The sequence below is a fragment of the Streptopelia decaocto genome, assembly GCF_964273445.1.
Source record: "Streptopelia decaocto genome assembly, chromosome: 3".
Taxonomy (NCBI): domain Eukaryota; kingdom Metazoa; phylum Chordata; class Aves; order Columbiformes; family Columbidae; genus Streptopelia; species Streptopelia decaocto.
The window spans coordinates 61428190-61450046 of NC_138656.1; the positions used below are offsets into that span (position 1 = coordinate 61428190).

The window sequence follows — 21857 nt, forward strand, 5'->3', positions numbered from 1 at the left end:
TTAAACTTGCTCTTGAAAATTAATTACGTATATGCTAGAAACGTGATGGTTCTTGTATCTTTAAAAAAAATCTCAAAAACAAAGCACACAACGCTTTGGCAGGGTTGAGAACAATTAGAAATTTTCTCTCCATTAACACAACTGACAGTCAAAGGTGTTTTCCACCTATCTGTCTAAAGGGAAAGCTTCAAAGCACTTTTTCCTTGCTCTCTGAAGATATTAACAAAACTGATTTTACATTTAAGTCCTCTGTTATATTTGATAGCTATTTAAAATTCTTTTTTCAGTCTTAAGCAAACAGTGAAATAAGTTACTACATCAAAGACATGAAAAATATTTATGTATCTGCTAAATGCTCTTAAAATGCTATTTTGATTCTTGTTTTTTTTTAGAAGCTGAAAAAGGAGGTACATCAAGCAGCAAAATTCACATTTTTGCAGAGAATACTGCAGAAACACTGTCAAAAGTTACACTCTCATATGTACATGGGTATCACTGATAGATTTTTTTTTCAGTATTTCATACTTTCTCCCCAACTGTCTAATATCTGTCTTCAGTAATACCACAGTCCTGGAGGACTTTAATGTTTTTATCTGTTTGTCTGGGGGGGTATTTGTCTTGCTTCTGACATAATTTTGTGCCACTCAAGAAAGAATGTGTGTAGAAGGAGTTCAATGTGGCCTTTTCATCTCTTACTAAGAAACTGTTAGGGGAGGAAAAACTCATGCAAACTACCATTGAAAATGTATCACATGAAAAATGGAATTACATTTTCCTATTAGAATAGGTTAGTTTTCAAATTTGAGAATAAACAGTAACCAGATATCCTGAAGAGATATTTAAAAAGTTGGCAAAGTCTATATTAATTCAAAATTGCATGTTTGTGTACTACGTAGTCCAAGTGTAATGTGAAATACACATTTGTAGTATATCTCTGGCCATGTTTGGATACAGATTGGTGGCATTTTCAAAGAGGACTGAGAATATGGATTGACAGACAGAAGATGACTAAGAGAAAGCAAGCGGTACAGCCAGCAGCACCGCTGGCTTTCCCACGCTTCTGTGCTGAAGTTAGATAATGCTGACCTTAGGGGACCATTTTTGTTTAGTGGGAGTGCCAGTAGGAGCGCCAGTTGTAGAAATCTGTTTACTGGGATCCAATCCATGCAAATTGAATTGCACACAGATCACTGAATACGTACCTTTTTCCTTTTTTTTTTTTTTTTTTTAATCCTAATATATTACTGTAAATACTGTATTTTATCAGATTTTAAAGTGGGAGTGAAATCTCTTCCTATTCATTTTTTTTAAAGAGAAATAGCTCAAGTGTGTGTCAGAGACTTCTTGTGAAGAATATAAACGTAAGAAGAGAACTCTCGATTTTGTCTTGAAGGGATCTGGGTATTTGAAGATTCCATCCCCTGTTCAACTGTAATGTGTGTTGCCTCATTAGCTCACCCAACAGCTTCATTTAGATTTGCTGTGATGGGGAAAGCAATTAAGCCTGCAGGGCTGCACAGATCAGAGCTATGGAAATGGTGTAGCAATTTGCCCTAATATCTAAGTCATTTTGAGATACTTCTTTTTAGCCCCACATCTTAAAACTGGGGCAGGGGCATATTGTGGTGAAGAGTACCAAATACACACCTAAAAGTGGTCCAGTATCCAGGCCATTAGTTGAAAGTAGTTAGAGTGTAATGCAAGCTGCTTGGAGGAATAGGTGATGACGAAAGCTAATTTTCATTACTTTTATATAAGAAAATGCATACAAAAGGGAAGTAGGAATGGTTAATAATCTCACAAAGACGGTCTCTCATTATCATTAGTATCAGTGACTCCACTGGGCTTTTTTCTGTGATATTGATTAAGAAATTAATGAAGTGACATTGAGGCCTGCAAAAAAGGCTTTTGGTATTTTTTCCCCCCTGGTGGTCCAATATGTTTATCTTTCCCTATTTATCCTTACTACTACAGAGGGAGAAATGCAAGTTTCCTGTTCACGACAGGATGGTCTTAATGGCCTCAATGTGATCAGACAGTCCAGTGGGGCAAATATCTTTGATTAGTAGTCTGCCACTAGTTGTCTTCAAGTCTTAAAATGTATAGAAATACAGAACACTATTAGTATGTCCTGTAGAGGTGATGCCAAAATAGAAAGTGGTCTAAGAATACATAAGAAGAAATGTTTGCAGAATGGTTAGCTTCCTGCAAGCTAAAGTCTGCTCGTAGTAGATTATGTCATGTGTTTGAAAAGGGTGAATGTGCATTAAGATGAAAGAAATATGTGCCCAGTACTTGCCTCTCACTTCTCAGTTATGTTTTCGTGTTTTAATACAATTTGCTGTTTTCCTGCTATGTCATGTATTTGAAGAATTGATCCTTCCCGTCACATTTTTCATAAATTTATGCTTTTAAAAACTTTCAAGAGAATTCTTCTAACAATTTTATGGGCATGGAATTTTTTTGAAATGTGGCCTTTTCATTTAATTCTAATGGGACAGTTTTCCAAAAGAACGGAGAATTTTGCCTATAGTTTTCTTTTGCATTCCTAAATGTAGACATATGAATTGCTTTTTGTCATTATAACAAGTCTCTAATTGCAACTTTGAAGAATTCTCACATTTTGTTGTTACTTGTAGAACTCAATTGCTTCTATTACAACTCTTTGATTGGATCAGTTTTCCTTCTTTTGGAAACTGAATTACTTAAACATCCCCACGCACTGCAGTTTGGATAACAATAACGCTTGAAAACTTTTATGAGAAAGTACAGACAAATAGCACTTTTAAAATGGACAAACTTGGCTTATTTTAGTCCCTAGTTTTTGAGTATGTCATACTGTGTGGGTTTTTTTCCTATTAACCAAAGATAATACATTTACATTCATTACAAGGCTTTACTTTAACTATAAAGCACTGCATAGTCACAGAGAAATTATAACAGATTAAGTTTTAGATCCAATTACTAGATTTTTCTCCTTTTCAGAAGAGGGAAAAGGAACTGAGTAAAGTACCAGCTAAACAAAACAGATCAGATCTTCAGCAAGTGTGAACTGACTTAACTGCACTAAAATTAGGTTAAAATATTTTTACTAAAGCAGAAGAACATTCGGTCTAAAATGCTTTTTATATATGTCTGTGTGCTGATTTGATTGGGAACTCCCCTGGGGAAAATGATCATTCATTTTAAGATATTTGTATCTTTCACTTTTACTTAGGGGAAAAGTATAAGAGAGGAGGAAGAAAGAAAATAAAACTTTTATTATTAGTGGTATTATTATTTGCTCATAGCAGAATGGGAGAAGTGAAAAATACAACTTTAAATATTTTTCTCACAGTTTTCTTTTAGAACAATAGAAACATCCATCACAAGATTTTTTTTTCATTCCTTTCTGGTTCTTTTATATGCTATTTTGCTATAACATTTACATTTTGAAGAAACTGTGTCTCAGTTTCCTCAGTGCAAATAGTTTATGAAGGCTTGGTTGTCATCAGCAGCCAACCTTTGCATGTACTTTCCTGAATTTATTCTTTCTGCTCCATCACTAGAGCCATCTCTGGGATGTTCCACCTTGCAGCTGACTTTGGCAGTAAATAAACGTTGAGAGTATCAGGACACAGCCATGCTCTCACTGTAGCCCACAGGCAGCTCAGGCGATTCTGCAGGGGAAAGAACTTCCTTAGAGCTCTGTGCCCTACTGTGCCATCAGCATCTGTTGCCAATGTCAAAATTTTGGCTCAAGGCACAAATACAGGACCTTCTTTTAAGGTAGAAGACCTGAGTGTTTATTTATAAAATGCATAGTAAAAATTATTTTTTAGTTTGAAAACAAAAAGTGCATAAATAGATTCGTCTAACCACAAAAATGTTCCAACAATATAGAAAAGACATGGAGACAAAACCATTAACATTAATGACAATCTAGTTCTTCTGTTTTAAAAGGTTGGTTATCCAGCTTCCTCTATCTGATTGATAAGATGTTATAAATGTCAGAAGAGTTTGCATTTTCTAGTTAAACTTGCTAGAATTGTTTATACTGAGATCAAAGATACATATGTTCCTTTATTATATGTCCTTTTTCATGTTTCTTCTAGGCAAGTTAATTAAAATATTTCACTAAAACTTACACTAAATACAGAACACAATAACAGCAATCTTTGAAGATTCCAAAAACTTTATCAAAAGAACACCATTTATATTTACGTGAAATTGGTGTATGGTAGGGTAATTACTGCTGTGCCTTCAGGCTAAAGGAAGTACTCTCAGCCAAATTATACAAGGGTGTGGATTAAATGAAGCATTACTCTGTTTGGCAGGAGTGGATATAGATTGCAAAATCAGGGTGTGACGTAGTACTGTGGAAAGACTCTGCCAAAAGTGATTTGGCCTGAGTGTGCCCTTACTTTCTCAATTATGTGGATCCTAAAACAACCAAGTCTAATTAATTCCTAAGTAGAGAGGTCCTGTTAACTGTTTTCAGTCTGAGCTTGTCTTTACTTTCAAATGGAGCTTGTCTCTAATTTTAGAGCAATTGAGCCACAAGGCAGCAAGTGTTGACAACATGCTGCTTAAATGCAATTCTAGCTGTTTTCAGAGATGGAAAGAGTTCTGCCCATGGGCTGTGCAATCAAATATCAATTCACTGTCCAGCAGAAAGTTCAGGTCGACAAGGGTAGTGCCTGTTCAGCAATAAGCGTGAGTGAATAAAATGAGGAAGTTGCTCCCTCCTTGTACTGCTCCAATACTTCTGTTCCTGTCATTTCCAGAGGAGCTGGGAGGGCTGTGCTGAAGACCCAGGAGCAGCCATGGTGCACAGGAGGGAGGCATCTTCCTCTCCCAAGAGGAGACCCAGGTCCTTTGACTTTATTCCTGGTTTTGACAAGTGAGCAAAACCAGGGTACATTAAAAAAAAAAAAAAAAGTCCATACTTTTAAGATAAATTATCCATCATCTTTTGGTATACATACATACTTTTTCAACTACATTAAAATGCTTTTGCTAATTTTGTAGATAGATTTTTATCTGTGTGAATTAACTAAACTTTCATAGATTGATATGCAACTCTCGTTACCCTCGTTGCTGAAGAACCAAGTTCAGTAAGAGCAAGCTTCCCTCACATGATTCATTCAACTTAAGTTGATTTTTGATACATATTATGCACCGCCATAGTCTGTGGTACCAATGTAGCTTAATACTGATCGTGTTGGTCCTGTAGAGACTAATGGTAGAGGATGGTGGCTTAGGAAAGGATTAAGCAAGCAGAAGGCACATACAGAGAAATGGAGGTCTCAACTTACAGGTTGCTATTGTCACACAGCCTAGTGACTTGGTGTTATTTACAGAGCTGGCCTCAATTACATGCAGAATTACAGAATGGTTGGGGTTGGAAAGGACCTCTGGAGATCATCTAGTCAACCCACCTGCTAAAGCAGGTTCACCAGAGCAGATCGCAAAGGAATGCGTCCAGGTGGGTTTTGAATGTCTCCAGAGAAGCAAACTCCACAACCTCTCTGGGCAGCCTGTTCCAGGGCTCTGGCACCCTCAAAGTTAAGTTGTTTCTCCTCGTATTCAGAGCAGAGGAGGAGGATAACCTCCCTTGACCTGCTGGTCACATTCTTCCTCATGCACCCCAGGACACCTTTGGGCTTCTCAGCTGCAAGGGCACAGATCCCCTCCCAGGACTTGAGCCCATCTCGCAGCAGTTGTGGCTCAATCACCCATCCCCAAGGGGATTTTCTTTATGGATCTGTATCAAGAGCAGCTCCAAACAGCCCTTAATGGAGCAAAATTGAGCTCTTCCACGTGGCTCTGACCTATCCCACCTCCAGTGTGTGTCGTTGTGCTGCTTTGATCCAGATGAAATAAGAGATTCACTGGAGCCTGCCTCCTCACTATTAGCTTGCTTTCTTGCTCACTGAAGGTTGTAGGCAACAGTAACTCATTGCTCATCAGCTTCAAATGAGATGGTAGAATTGCCTTAAAACTCTACTACTGGAAACCTGCATTTGGGTGGTTTTTGCGACCTTATGGCACACTCCAGTGAAGGAACAGATTACAGAGGTTCCATCCTCATTTTTCCCCTCACCATTAGGGCTCAGTTTCTTCAGTTTTTACTTCCTCAGTGAGAGAAAAAAGATCTGAATGACACAAGAAAATTCAAAAAAACTCCTTAGTCTTTCCTGCTCACTTGACCCCAGGCTTTGCTCTGGTGTGTTGGGCATTCCTTCTGTAGAAGATTCTTACTCAGACTGTATAACCAATAGTATTTGAAACTCTGTATCTCATCTGAAGATTGATTCCAGCATATCACATCCCCATATACTTACAGATATCACATCCTCTTTTTCTATTCTGTCAATATCTTCTGTTTTGAATAGAGGGTTGCTGTCTCCACTTCAGCTGTCTGCTCTAGCTTCTGGTGCCCCATCGGTTGTTTTTTTTCCAGATTAGTTGAATGGTGTTGCAGTGACATATGTTGATAAAAGTCTTTCTAGAATCCATTCAGGGCCTGACTGGTCAAAGGAAGCAGACTGTGGTGGCTAATATGATAAAGACTAACATATAAAAAATTTGGGCTTAATTAATAATGTACGAAGAGCATCTATTGGTGTGATAAATTGCCTAGTAGCCAAAAATGATTTGAGAATTCTTTCACCAAACTTCTGGTTGTCACTATCCACTAGTAGAGCATAAATGATTTCTATTAGTATTTTCTACTATAGTATTTTCTACTATTTTCAGGTGAAGATCATAAATAGGCTCTGTTTTCCTACTCTGTGCACCCTTGAAATTTCATTTATGGATAACCATATTTAAAGAGACTTCACCTCTCTATTAAAAAAGGATGGGCTTACCCTTGAAGTTTTTTTAAGCTGTCTCAATTCAGAGATATCAGTGGTATCAGTGAGGTCTGTGAACTCCTCTATTGGTTCAGGAGAATGTGTTGTAACAGAGCTCTTGATAACTTCTGTGTGGTGCACATTGCTAGTTCAGGAACTTCTCTCTTATAAACCAGGTACAAGCTAAAACTGAGTTGGTATTTACCTCCTTTAAGGACTCAGAGTCACACTCTTGGAGTTTTTCATTTTAGAAGTATATTCAGAACTTGTGTTTCGAATTATATATTATTAATTAGTGGTAACTTTTCACCTTTTATGTCCAGCAGTTCAACTTAACAATATGTTCAGCCCAATTATATTTGCTTCAGATTTGGATACTTTTGTATAAAAAGCAGAACCAACAGGAGAAGAAAGATAATTGTGCTACTGCTATTGGGAAAATCTGGAGTGCAGTGCCCACCTAATAGCATCTATAATACACCACATCATGCATACCTTGATAAAAGTAATTTATTGAAAAGTTTTATTCCATGTGCTAAAGAGCATAAAGGGCATTTCCATCTTTTTTGGTCTATTCATATGTGTGAAGGATCTTCAGCAATTGAATTTCTGGTTTGAATTAAAAATCTTCCTGCAAGCCAGGTTTTCTTACCAAAACAAATAATTTTCAGGGTAAGTTCCAGGAATCGTGCAAAGAGAACAAGGTGTGTCCAGGGTTGTCTGTATCACCAGTTCTTGAGTTAATAATTTTGACCATGCAAATGTGCAAAAACCATCTAGGAATATTTAAAATGTGTGTGCTTTCATGTGAACAAGGCTGGTAAGGAGTGCGCTTTGAGAGTTCTAAATTTATGGAGTGTTTCTAGACAGTTTTCTGTGTTTCGTAAAGTTGTTTGGTCCTTCTGAAGAAACAAATGTTTGTGTAGCAGTCCATTTTAAATGCGGGTATCTTTCACAATGCATGCTGTATAAAAATGGGTTACTTTCATAATAAGCTATGGAGAAGAATTTCCTGTCCTTGAATATTCAGACCTCAATAATGCCTTTCTCGTACTGATGAGTATGAAAACTTTGCAGTTGCTGCTTTCATATGGATTTTGGATTATTCAACATGTAGTATGGGCATAGTCAGTAGTGGTTTTAGGTGCTGCTGTTAGTTAAACCGGAGAGGATGGGTGATGTAATTAAGCTTATATGTTAAAAAATAGCAGTTTTTATCAGTTTGGCTATACCTGTGTGATATTAGAAAAGCTCTTGTTCTATTACGTACTGAATCAAATTGTATTTCATGGTACTATAGAAAATACTTAGTGAAATAGTATTTCTGTATTCATTCTGAATTTAATTTGCATTAATATTTTTGTTTGCATCTTTAGACTTGCTGTGCAAATATTCTTGTTTGTTAAATTCCTGTACAAATAAGATACTGTCATGGTTTAACCCCAGCCAGTAACTAAGCACCATGCAGCCAGAGAGAATTGGAAGAGTAAAAGTGAAAAAAATTGTGACTTGAGATAAAGACAGTTTCACAGGTAAAGCGAAAGCTGCACACACAAGCAAAGCAAAACAAGGAATTCGTTGACCACTTCCCATTGGCAGGCAGGTGTTCAGCATCTCCAGGCAAGCCGGGCTCCATCACGTGTAATGGTTACTTGGGAAGACAAACACCATCATTCCAAACATCCCAGGTTTAATAAAATATTAATTGTATGGCAATGTCATGGAATTTTCTGGTAAAATTTTCTCAAAATTAGTATTCAGTACTGGCTGAAACTGCTAATTAGATTTGAAAAGTAGGCTGGGTACAAACTAGTGGCTATTCTGGTCATGATAAAGACATGAAATATGAAGCTGGCATATTTTTTTCAATATAATAAATATGATGCTACTGATACTATTTTTCCTTCAATGCAAATGTTAAGAAAATGCTACATATGTTCTTCAAGGAGTTACAAGAATTTTTTTTTTTGGTCAAGATTTGATTTGAAATTGTGAAGTTGCTGAGTAATATAGAAACTCTATAGTTCATGCAGTAACTAGCTATTTTTTTCTTAGCTGAAAACACTTTGCATTGCAAAAATGTTAATGGCTGATTTTGAAAAGTGTGGTATTGTAAGCATATTTTCTTATTTACAGCTTTCCATTTATAAAGCAACAGGCTAATTTGGTTTAAGTCACTGTGGGTAACTAGCCATCGCTTAATGTGGGAGGAACTATGCAAAGAAAATTACTTTGTTTTCCTTCCTTGCATAAGTCTCATTCTTTGTCTTTTATCCCTAGTCAAATATGTTTTTTAAGATGTGACTAGACCTCCTGAGGTTAGTAGATACTTTATTTTGAGTTACAGAGTTAAATTATTTTATTGTATTACACAGAAATTAACTGTATTAATAAATAGAATTTAACTGTTTTACGTATTTTTAGGAAGTAGATAAGCATGAATCCTGCTTAAGAGCTCCATTTCATCTAATTCAGAGAGGATAAGTTAATGCAGAAGCAAAAATATTACCAAACCCAAAAGCAAAGGTTGTTGCATCAGTGTTGGGCATCCACAGCTCTTTCAATTTTTCGATAAGGCCAACACCACAAAGTTTGTTGAACATAATACAAAATAAGTTCATTTTCAAATTCAGTTTCATTTGTTCGCTTTTAAGTAGTCCTTGTGAGCTTAGCAAAACTAATAATGACTTTCTCAGGATATCTGCTGCACTAGAAGAAGAATAACTTATTAATACAAAGTATGCGTCATAGTCTGTATTTTCCTTACATCTGTTTTCATCTGCTATGTCAAACTTGTAAATAATATTGCCAATCTGATTTCAGAATTCTGATGATATCTGTGCAAGCTTAGTGATGTTTGCTGTAGAGTGACTTTGTGTTCTCTGAATTGTAGAAAGAATCAACTGGATACTATAACCCTGTCTCATTTTCAGTTGTATCTAATGCCATTATGATGTAACGTTAAAGGTTGTCATAAATTAGCACGTTCCCGATTAGCATGAATTCAATAAATGTTCTTTACTTCAAAAGAATGCTCGGGACACGTGCTACTACTTGCATTGTTTATATACGCTTCTGTAGAAACTTAACATTTGCAAGAAAAATGTAAGATGATGATTTGATAAGATTACTCAGAAATAATTAGGTGGGTGTGTATGCTGCTAAATGTATTTGATTTTAATCTCTAATTAAAAAGTTGGATTTTTTTAATTGTTTTTGTGATGCAATAGTTTTTACTGCACTATACCTTTTGTAAACAGGGGCCAAATTCTGCCTGTTCATTGTGCCTAAGTACAGGATAAATGCACTGGTATGAAACAATGTTCTCCTCAAACCAGTGGCAGGCTATTTCCATAGGTCCTCCTGGAGGACTCTTCTAAGATTCAGAGCAAATACATTTGTGCCCTTGTACGCTTTGAACCAAGAATCAAATTGATACCTTACCCTGAATAAATATCTCTGTGCATTCTGTTGGCTGATGGTTGATATAACTGGGTTATGGGATACGGCACTGCCAGAAGCATAGTGGGTTTTTTGTGTTAGTGCCATCTCATTCTGAGGTCTCTCATGTGAGAATTGGAATTAGTTGATGTTACAGTGAAAGTATCTCCTTGTGGATCTACAGGTGTGAACTCAAGCCTTGCTCCAGTGTTTGCTTAGCTTTGCTGTAAAGGGTGTACGTGATCGTTTGGGCTGGGGAATCAGGGAGAACCAGATGCAGTACCTAGAGGTAACTGCACCAGTCCTTGGATAAGGAAGTTCATGGGATTAAGCACACGTAGACCAGTTGTTCTTCTAACACCTGGAGTTGGGGTGCTGGAAAACCACATGCCAGTGTGAAAGAAGCTGCAGCAATATGTGTGGAACTGTGTGGTATGGAATTGTGTAACTCCTTAGAGTTACTTTTCTAGGTAACTGGTTTTAGTATCAGCATTTAGTAAACAATTGGTTTAAAAGGTAGAAATTGCATACGTTTTTATTAAAAACTTGTCCTTCTGTGCAGATTTTTCTTTGTAGTATAGTATTTTGAACAGCAACCACAGCCTGATGTGTTGACATAAGTCCCCAAGTTTTTTTGATCCTGTTTATTTGCAAGATTTCATTGTATTAATGGGGATGTGGAAGGGAAAAAAAAGTAGTTATGCTTTTCCACCTATCAACCTAGCTCTGGTTTGGCTTAATTGAGAAGAAAAGGGGAAAGGAGGTGGGGATGAGAGTGTTTTGAGTGTTTTTGTAACTGCTATCTAGATCGATCTTTCCACTAACTGGAGGAGTGACATCGGGCAGCAGTAGAGCTAAGGCTTCTCTCCCTCTCATTTTTTTCAGTGTATATAGCATGAAAACAGCTCTCATGTCCAACTGGTAAAATAAATTAACAAAAGTTTCTCTATATAACTTAGAAAAAGTAGGACAGTAAACAGAGAGGGATTTTATTTGTCCTAGAAATTTTGTGGTTTGGTTTTACGTGGATAGGTTAGGTTGACAGATTGGAACCCCACTTAGAAAACGAAAAAGACATTGAGGAGACAGTTCAGTCTTTCCCAGATGCTCTGATAAAAGAAAAAAAAAAAAAAGTGAGGAAAAGACAAAGAGTGGGTTAGTAACAGCATGGGCTCACCTGATGTTGAGTAGGCTTTTATCAGTGCAGAATACACTACAACAATCTTCTGGGTGTTTTTAGAAGTCCTTTGCATTGCGTAGTGATGCCATCATGGCACTTTTGTATATAAACTTAAACATGGCATGTGAGAACCATCCATTTTGAGAATATACATTTTAACTGGCTTCCAAGATGCGGGGTCTCAAGAGAATTAACCATTTCCTTTGGCATTGTATTAGTTACAAAGAGAATGGTATTTTAGAAAGAATACTAAAAATGCTCTGTTCCATGTCTTGCTTTGAACTTCTTTTGAATGTTGTTTTCTTGCCCTACCTTCAGCCAAATATGTTCCAAAGTAGTTTTAGAAACTATGGTACAAATTAAACGTGAGACAGCTTTTGACTCACTTAGGTCCCATCAATTCTCTTGTTCAGTTTAGAATACATTCAAAATCATAGGTGCTAGACTAAGTTATGTAGAGGAGAATTTGAAGTGTGTTTTCACCAACAGCATTGGATATTAGTAAAACATCTGTTTTGCTGGTAAAACAAAAAGGCAGATATGTGTTAGTGGGTGCATCCATTCCTTTAATTTTATGAACTGTATCTGAAAAAGTTTGTGGTGGGTTTTGAAAGTATTTGTGATCCTGTGTTTAAATAAAGGAAAGCAGGTTCTTATCCAATATATAAACAATCTCCTTATTTAATGAATTCTGTTTGATCTATTAGAGAACAATTGTTGAGAGGATAAAGCCTTTGAGGGAAGATTAATATATATTTAGATCATTACAAAATTATCTTCTTTCTCTTACACAATTCCTAGCTTGAAAAATAAAATTACAGAAAGAATTCAGCAATACTGCTCTGAAAGCTTTTTGTTAAAAAAAAAAAAAAACTCAAAATCTTCCTTTGAAGCCTAAAGTATTTATTATACTGCATGCTAAAACATCTTTTGGGCACAAAGGTCATACTTTTGAATAGGTGACTGTGCTAAAAACATAACTCTGTTTGCTGGAAACAGTTTTAAAGCCACAGAAAACGAGTAGGAAAAGGACTGAGCCTGATATACACATATTCTTCTCATATCAGCATTGACTTTTTTTTCTCAGTGTGTGTTGTTTATTTGGGTGTGTTTTAACTATGCCATGTTACAAGAGGCCACAATACAAATTATAAGAAGGTCTGCAATAAATACCATTTCCTAGAGGCATAGTTTATTTTCATGTCTTTCCAGATTTGTTTGTGGGGTTTTTTTAGACATTAATAATTAGTATAAACTCAAAGTAAAACTCAATTTAAAATAGAATAATGTGGACTGAAATAGGTTAGTTGTTCTTTTGTGTTTGGTTTGTTTGTTTGGTTTTGGGGGGGTTTTTGTTGTTGATTGGTTTGCTTTTGGTTTGGTTTTGGTTTTTTGTATGTTTTCATTTGTTTTTTTGTTTTGTTTTGTTTTTCTCTGTATGCTTTAGAGGGGCCCATCACAGAAATGTCTAAATATTAACTTTTTTCCAATTTTCTTATTTGTTTTTTTGTTGGTGTTCTGTGATTTTCTGAGGATTTCCCAGGATAAACTTTTGGATTATTTCATTAACTGTAAAGTCCATGAGACTGGAATTCTTAGAGAATCAAACATCTTAGAGAAACAAAGAACTTTATTAATTAACAGAATGAATTTATCAAAAGCATTCCACAGAGGGAGAAAATCCTTCTTTTTGAGAAGTTAATTAAAACATAGATTCTGTAATAAGTGTTCACTCAGTCTCTATTAATAGAATTGTCACAGAAACATTTAATATTAGGTGATTGTAGGCACTCCAGTAGGATAATAGTGGAATTATGTGACTTCCTAGAATGACTTTCCCCGTTCTGGCTCTTTTGCTATTAATTTAAAACAAATATAATAGCTAAAGATGCTGTTATTTAATAGGAAATGTTCCTGATTATTACAAGTGCTATTGGGGCATTGTTGCCATTCTCATACAAATTTCTGTATAAGTCTAATCTGTTTGGAAGTGAAATAATCTGCTTCCTGTGTATTTCAGCCCAACTATTTAGGATTTGATCAATTCACATTAGTGTGTCTAACAGAGGGTAGTTTTTCAGGGAAAGCATGCAATAAAACTGGGACTTGGTAGTACAGACATGTGTTTTGGACAGGAGGACAACCACTTCGTTTCTGTCTTGTTTTCTCTTTAGTTGCAATTTTGCTGGCAGAGAATATATTGCCAGAAGTGACTCAGGGGAGTGAAGGATAGACTTTGAGTTCATTGTTCAAATGGTTCAGGAAACTAATACGGTTTCAGGCTCCCTCTCAAGGCAGACAACTACACTGGTTTTCAGAAGATACCGCTTCTTTGGCAGGCATTTACCTAAATCAACACATACTTGGACTCACAAAACAATTATAGGAAGAGGATAATGTGGGCCAAAAAGAAGAGTTGTCCTGCTGTTAAATTGTGTCCATGTGAAAATTCTGATAATTTGAAAAGAAGCAATAAAATCTCTCAGTTTGAGACATCACATTTAGACATTCACAGTAGGTTCTTCTAGAAACAACTTATTCTTTTAATGTGAAATTCCATATAGAGGAGACTACCGAAGAACCAATGCAGAGTAACAGGGATACAGTAGTTCAAATGTTCATGCTTTCATAGGGAAGATAAGCTTCTCATGACATACAGAGTTTTAAAGATGAAGACAGCAAATGCTCTTATGGAAGAAGATCGTTGAAGACTTCAAGTAGACCCTCTGAATCAGTAAAAAATGCTTCTCCTTTACTGATTCTGAACCATCCTTGAGATCAGACAGTCTAGATTAACCTAGGCATTGCAGGTTTTTTTCAGGTTTGACCTTACAAGGGATTTAATGACCTTTATATAAGCTGAGGCTAATTGAGAGTCCCAACAGGTTATGCTGTCCTGTAAGCTTCATTTTTTGGATGAAGTGGAAATGTCCTTCTGCAATCCTGACCTTGGTTTCAATACCTCACTATAACAGCTGGAAAGTTTGTATGACCTGGATCAGAGATAACCAAAGCAAGCACTGCTGAGGCTGTTCGTCACACCTACTTGGTATCATTTATATGCTTCATCAAGCATGAAACCATGTCAAGCCAGTAGCTGTATAAAATTGCTTTAAAAAACTGCTGCATCATTTGAGAAAGAAGGGATGGATATACCCTTTCATGCTGAATGGACCTTGTTTTGTGAATGAGGAAGATTTGAACAGTTTCTTTTTTAATTTTCTTTTTAGCGTGCTTGATAACAGAAAGCAACTAATGGATAACACTACTATTATAGTTTGGTCTAACCCATAGGCATGATCAACATGAACAAATAGCTTGGATTCTGTGGCAAGTAGAATATTTGGACCCGAGTGTGCTGTGGTCTTTTTAGTGTTTACACCTCAAGCAAAGTCATAAGAATGTCCTGGTTGTTTTGGAAGAAGGCTCTAATCACAGAAATCACGAAGTCACAAACCAGTGTCAGCTGCTGGAATTCAGTACAGCACTCCCTGTATCTTTGAGTGACACATCTGCCTTTTTGCTGTACTTGTAGCAGAACAGGTCTGCACTGTCCTTTATTAAGGCTTCTTTGGGGATATCAGTCTAACCATAAAGTTTTCATCTGACAAGCAGCTGAATATAGAGACTGCACTGGGGCGTAAACTGTGTGCATAAACACACAGTCCAAAAGTACTCGGAGGTAATCTTTTCCTTAGGGGAACAAGGAAGTCAATGATAGTACCGATAAAAGTACAGGTGGATTTTTTTTTTTTTTTTTTTAATTAAAGTTTGAAGATTTTCCCAAACAAGCGATTGTTTTAACCATGTAATTTGTACAGCTTTTATCTTAGAATGGGTTTGTGTGAACTGGCACAACACTGCAATGCTCAAATTGAAAATGCTATAGTAGTGTACTTAGCTGTCTAAAGAAAATTTTTTTAAATCATTTTATTGGTGTTGAGTTTGGATTTTTTTTATTCAGAGTTGATATGACACTTGTATGCATTAATGTATCCATATGTAGTATCATACATGTAGCAGCTCATTTTATGATGGTATGAGTAATTAGATAACATTAATAGGAAAAATATTCACACTGACTTTTAGTGTTAGTGCTGAACAAATGTTTTAGCAAATAGCTTATTTTAATAAAAGGTAAACTACAGGTCTACCATCTTTGAGTATGGGTTGAATTCAGGAAATGGTTTCTAGTCTCATCTCTTTCCTCTTCTGAAATGGATGGAAAAAGTAATAAAAATCAAAGTGAGCCTTTCAAAATGAAGTATTTCAGAATTTTACAAGCTTTTTTGCAATTATCAAGATCACAAAAGTTTTAATTCATACACAAAACTGAGAAATCAGTTATTGCACTTCTTTAAGATTTCTCACAAACATAAAATTCTTCGCATGCACATCTACAGGAACATGGTTTAAGTGTGATTGTTTGAGCTTGCTCTTTTACTTATATTTATGAATATCTAAATATCTTAGTGATTAAACATTTATGAGTAAATCTTCTGTGAAAGTCTAAACCACTAAGCTTTAGAAGGTATACTGTAGGTGGAATTGTGCAAGCTTCCTTGTGGAGCTGTGCCAATACATGGGGATCTGAATCTGAATAGTCTTCTTTATTCAGATACTGGACTCCTCAAGAGTAGGCTTTTGGAGTGGCAAATGAAAATGAGTTTTCAGAACTTATTCCCTTTTGAAAACAAAACTTATTTCAAATCTAGTGTCTCACAGGGAAAATCCAGTGAGCTTAACTTGGTGTTGTCTGGCATCTCTAGACTTAAGAAGCTGTTCTTCAACGAAGCAGGAGCATTTTTCACTGTTGTGTTCAACAGTTTTCAGATTTTTGAATCTTTTCTTGTTTAAGATGTTTTCTTAAGTGTACAGCTGAGGAGACCAGTAACAAAAAGATAAATCCATAGATGATGAAAGGATTTTCCCAAGCTTAGTAGTTAACATAATAGCTTGAAAAGAAAAGAATTTACAAGTACTTGTTCAAATGCACTATGTAGAGAGTGAATAAAATAAACAGCAAGATGTGTTGTGATAGGAACTCAGATGATCAAAGGGAACTACTGAATAGGCATAGTTATTCTTTCAGATAAAATAAGGAAGTAATTCCTTTGAGAGTTTTTGTGATCATGTCTGTTGGAAAACTTTGTATGCATTACTCAGAAATTCAATGAAGAGAAAAGCAATACAGCCTAGATAATAGTGTAAGCTTTGAGCACGAGGTGGCATGTGGACATAGCTCGAGCTATTTCTCCAAATCATTTGAATGGAAATATTGGATTAGTTAACCTTGTGTCAGGCCTGTTAGTTAAATAAACCCTCCAACTGTTCCTGACTGAAGGATGCATAGTTGTGACTGAAAGATGCTGCTGCTTTTCATTAGAATTTTGTCAAACATATCCTGCTAACATAATGATTTTAAAATAAAATGGTTTATTCGATGGAAAAGGATAACAAGCAGAAAATTCACAGCCTTTTCTTTTCACAGGGTGTTTCAGCCCAGTAGGAAATCCTCTTAGCCGAACACTATTGGGTAGACTAGAGACGGTAAGGATTTCTTTCTTTGCATTTTTTTTAAATTGATGTTTAAATATAAAATGTCATTATTCACAAGTTCTCATTGTAGAGACAGTTTCTTTTAATCCTGTCTTTATTCACAAAAGAGGTATCTTCAAATGAAGTATAAATTGTTCAATCAGGATTTTAATGTTCTCCATCACAGCAAGCTCTATAAATATTTACAGGATCAATTGTTTTGAAAAACACCGAATATCAGCTATCTGAAGGTTTTGGGGTTTTTTTCTGTTTATAAATGCAGTAATATATATGTTGTAAGTACAGGTAAACTGAGTAATTTATATCAAGAAAGTAGCGTATCTACAAATGACAAAATAGTTGAAGAGGTTTTGAATAATTTCAGGAGCGGGTGTATTTCACATGGTTCTGAATTGATCTTTTTTCCCTTTTTTTGCTTCTTTTTTATCCGTGTAGGCTTTGCTGCAGCAGCTGTGTTTGCATTTGTGTTTTCTGTTTGTACATTGCAGGTTTAAATAAAGTGCAGCCTGGCACAGTTTTGGTTTTTTCCTCTAGGCAGATTATAGATTCCCATGCTCATTAAATATTGAAGAACTGTAATCAAATAAGGATTGTAGTCATCTGAAGCCTGAGGAAGTAACTTTACAGTGTCTACAGACAGTTTAATTAAGATGAAAGAAGAGTACATCATTCTTAGCAATTAATACTTTTAGAATCATTTTAATTTAGCTGTTTATCCTCTGTTTCCCATAGACTAAATTTGTACAGTTATGTGTCCTGAGCTACGAGCGTGGTGACAATTAATTGGACCAGAGAACAAGAACAGAAATACGACATTGCTAACAATATTCAATTAGTTTATATTACATCTCAGTTTATTTAGTGTTTCATTTAAAACTTCACTTACTGGGGTAAATAGATTGCATGACGTTCTTAGGGAAGAAGAGCATAAAGTAAATTTCTAACCCTCGGGTTTATGAGGAAAAATTAAAACAATGGAGCGACTGTAAAAGCTCAGATTGATTCTGTGAAATTTTTAAATGTTTTAAATATTATCTCACTTTTAAGCCAGTCATGGTTTTTTTGAGCACTCTAAGTTCATTTCTTATTTTGCCTCCTTTAAACAAAAAACCGTGGTGATCTCAGTTGCAAATTAAGGCACAGATTCACTGAGCAGACAAGAGAAGTTTTAACACTTATTCCCTGTGTTTTACTGGAGGATTTGCACAAGAAACGCCCACAATTTTTCTTCCCTCTGGCAGAAAGCAGGTATAGGGAGGTGGTGTGGAGAGAAGTAGTGGCACTGGGCAGCATCCCAGAAATAGATGTTTATCCTTCTTCGCGTCAGTCTGTCATTCTAATGGGAAAAGAAGGGAGGGTGGCTTTGGCCCTGGATGCACACTTGTTGGGGTTCACCTCAGCGTGTGTAGTGTCTACCTAAAATCAATCTTAGGAAATCTTATTTTCCATGTGTAGTTATTAAGAGTTAATGACTAATTGAAAGTGACACTTAATCTGCATGTTTATTCTGTTACAATGAAAAATGTGTTTACATATAAGGAAGAAGCATATAAAAACAGCTGTAGACTACATTTTTCCATTTTTTTTTCTTTAATTTTTGATATTGTGGTATTTGAAATATATTTGTTCAGTAGTAGAAATGAAATGCTGAAATTTTTATGGAAAAGGCAGTAATAACATATCCCTTGTTCTTTCACACTGCTGCTTCCCCTAAGGGAAAGAACGCTATCTAATGCCCAGATCCTTTTGGCTGTTACAAATCTGCATGAATAAGAGTAAAAAAACTCCATTAACACTCCATTAATCACTGAAACTGCTCAATTAGAAAGAAGCCATAAAGTTTTTAGTTACTGCTGATATCAGGAATTGGTGACACTTCATACATACAGCACCTTATTTATCAGTTCACTCTTACCTGCAGTGCTCTCTTCTGTGTTAGCATCTTAAAACATTCTTTGTTTGCTCTTCTGGTAGAAATATCAAGGCTGTCTAAGTGGGTTAGCTGTGGATAGCCAGTGTCTAGAACTCTGCATCAACTGCTGGATCTATTTATCTTTGTCTGAGAATGTTCCTTATGGTGAAAGCTCCTACTAGCTTTGTTCAACCAGAGTCAGTGTGACACAGCACACTTACCCAGCAAGCGTTTTCCTCCTCTTTCTCACAGATGGACTGCCTCCCTAAAAGACCAACTTCTTACAACATAACTATAGCCCCATGTCTGTTCCAACACAAGAAAAGGATTAAGTAGTTACCATTAAAAAAAGGAGACATGAATATTGTATTAAGAATGATGTATTCATACCCTTCAAGATGTTTATCACTTTTTTGGAATCCTGAAAATGTGGCTTAATCTTGTGACATAACATAAAAAAATGATGTGTCTAAACGGAAAGGCCAGTAGTTTTTGTCGGGTGTTACCTGCAGCACACCTGGCAGTTTGCACTACTCAAGAAATGGCATGGGACCCCAGGGGCAGCTCTGCTGCCTTGTAGTAGCTGCACTTGTGGTAGGTGGGCAGCCCTAGTGGTTCCTCTGTCCTGCCAGAGGTTGATGTGTGCACAGCCTCGGGTGTACTCGGAGTACCCCTTTAAGAGGAAACTCTTTGGATTGTGCAGCATCTGAGAACATTCAACATAGTCTTAGCATGATTCATGGATTTTAGCTTGTTATTTCCAAACCGCTCACCCTCTTCAAGCTCTTCTTACGTTGAGTGTTTGAGAGCACATAAATACTTTATTAAAAAGAGAGACAGATTGAGACACAATAATGGAGCAACATGAGTCCTTGAACTAGATATCTAAATAATATGGCTAATAATTCTGATGAATCATTTTTGAGCAACAGGAGGCACTCCCATCCCACAGGCTAAGCACATTGCCTGCACAGTTCTCTTAACCTTGAGAATAGAAAATGAGAATTAGCTGAAACCTGTAAGGCTGTGCTGACTACCAATAGACCACTGAACAAGCCACGCACCCTGAACTGCTGCTCCACCAGTCTTTGTTCAAAATTTGTTTATCAAATCAGGCAGTTACTTTTTTTTTCCCCTCCCTCTGTGTATGTACATAATTACTCAGAACTTTTTAGGTGGTAGGCTTAAATGTTGTGGTAGATGGTAAGAACTGAGTGCAACTGTTCTCTTTCATGCTGTATTCATCTCTATCTGCTACGTGTGTCTCTAACTATTTTAGCAATGCCAAAACAATCTGGGGACAGGATGGAACCTCTGTGTTCAGGACAGTCCGTTTTTTTTTCTCATACGGGATAAGCCTAGCCAAGTTAGGGAAGCAACGTTAAGGGTAAGAGTCTCTGTTCTAGAGAATGCCATTCATTCTGCTGAGGATTGCAGTAATGATACTCCTTGGATCACCCTAATTAAAGAAAACCAAAAAAACCTAGAAAATAAGAGGAGCAATACATCTTAAATATGTGTTCTAAAAAAGCAAAAGAAAAGAAAGAAGTTTATGCAAAACACAGTTAAAAGAGAGGCTGTAAAATACAAAAAAGGTGACGTATGTTGGATAGAAATTCTCAAATTTAAATTTTGTTTATAATGTGGTACGGTTTGTTATGAGTGGAAATGTTGTTTACCTCACAAAGCTCGCATTTGATTCTTGTATTTTAATTCCTGTGCGATATTTCTATTCTGCATTGTAGTTCGTATCCTTTGATGCACACAAAATCTAGGGGAAATTGGTTTCCCCTCTGTGAAAACAGGCCATTGAAAAAAATTAAGTAACACCAGTAAAGGACTTCCATCTCCTCCTTTGTTCTAATTCGTTGCTGCTGTGCTAATTTTCATATTTTTTCTGTTTTAAATCTTCTTTCAACCAAAGCATTCTGTTGTTTGAGAAAAATCAAATTTTGTAGGTACAGGCACATCATAATTATTGCATTATATACCTGCTAGTCCTTTGACTTTGTTGGAAGTCTGAAGAACAGATACAACAATTAGAATTAAATGGAAAGTATTGGTCATTAAGACCAACATGAAATTCTCCATTATATGCAAGTGGCATCTTTTGTGTAATGGCTTAGAGGTAAACTTCACCGCAACAGCTTCTTCAGCATCTACTGTAGTGTTTGCAATGCAAACCAGCTTTAGACTGCTTAGTCATCAATCCTCTGTCTTCCCCCATGTTATCTTTAGTGTAGTGTACATACTTGAAAAACTTAATATCTCTTTGCCTACATAGCCAGTGTTACCCAGTGTTGCTTAACATCACTTCTGCTTTTTCTTTTTTAAAAAAGTATTTTATTACAGATGATTCTTACTGTTTTACAGTAGACATGAAAATACTCAAAATTACAGTTTATCGAAGTACTTTGTGTTAAGGTTTTAAAATAATTTATTTTTTTAGAGTGATGACTGCCTGACTGCACTGGGAGTGAAAGGAGGAAGCAGTTTTCCAGTCGGGCAAGAGACAGTAAGTATTACATAATGTTTTGCAGTATCTTGTATACCTGTTACACTGTATCTGTGCTTTTGAAAGCACATTATATTTTAGCATGATCCTAAGGATTTTTTTTTTATACCCTAGATTTTGAAATTCTTGCAAACATGTTCATAACCACCATAACCACGTTACACCTGGTTTTATATCACTCTTGAAAAATGTTTTTTAGAATTTTGAGACATAGAGATTTTTTTTTTTTTTCTTGAACTTGGACCCAGACAGAATTTAACTCATGTCTGAATGTCTCACCAGAAGAAACTCCGTTGCTTTTGGCATAATTGTGAGTGGTTTACATTCTTCTTTGGTCCTGAGGTGCATTTGTATTGCAGGACACATTGGTATTTCAATTTTTTAATTTCTGGGTGACAGACAGTGGAACTT

General features: G+C 36.1%; 1 protein-coding gene across 4 annotated transcripts in view; it reads left to right on the top strand.

The window, feature by feature from the left end:
- Positions 1 to 21857, top strand: part of AHI1 (Abelson helper integration site 1) — a 91948-nt gene that overhangs the window by 50857 nt on the left and 19234 nt on the right. For all 4 annotated transcript variants that reach the window (XM_082049750.1, XM_082049749.1, XM_082049748.1 and 1 more), the window contains exons 21-22: positions 16952 to 17010; positions 21381 to 21446. In XM_082049750.1, the coding sequence (XP_081905876.1) occupies positions 16952 to 17010; positions 21381 to 21446 (125 nt within the window). The remainder of the gene's footprint in view (positions 1 to 16951; positions 17011 to 21380; positions 21447 to 21857) is intronic.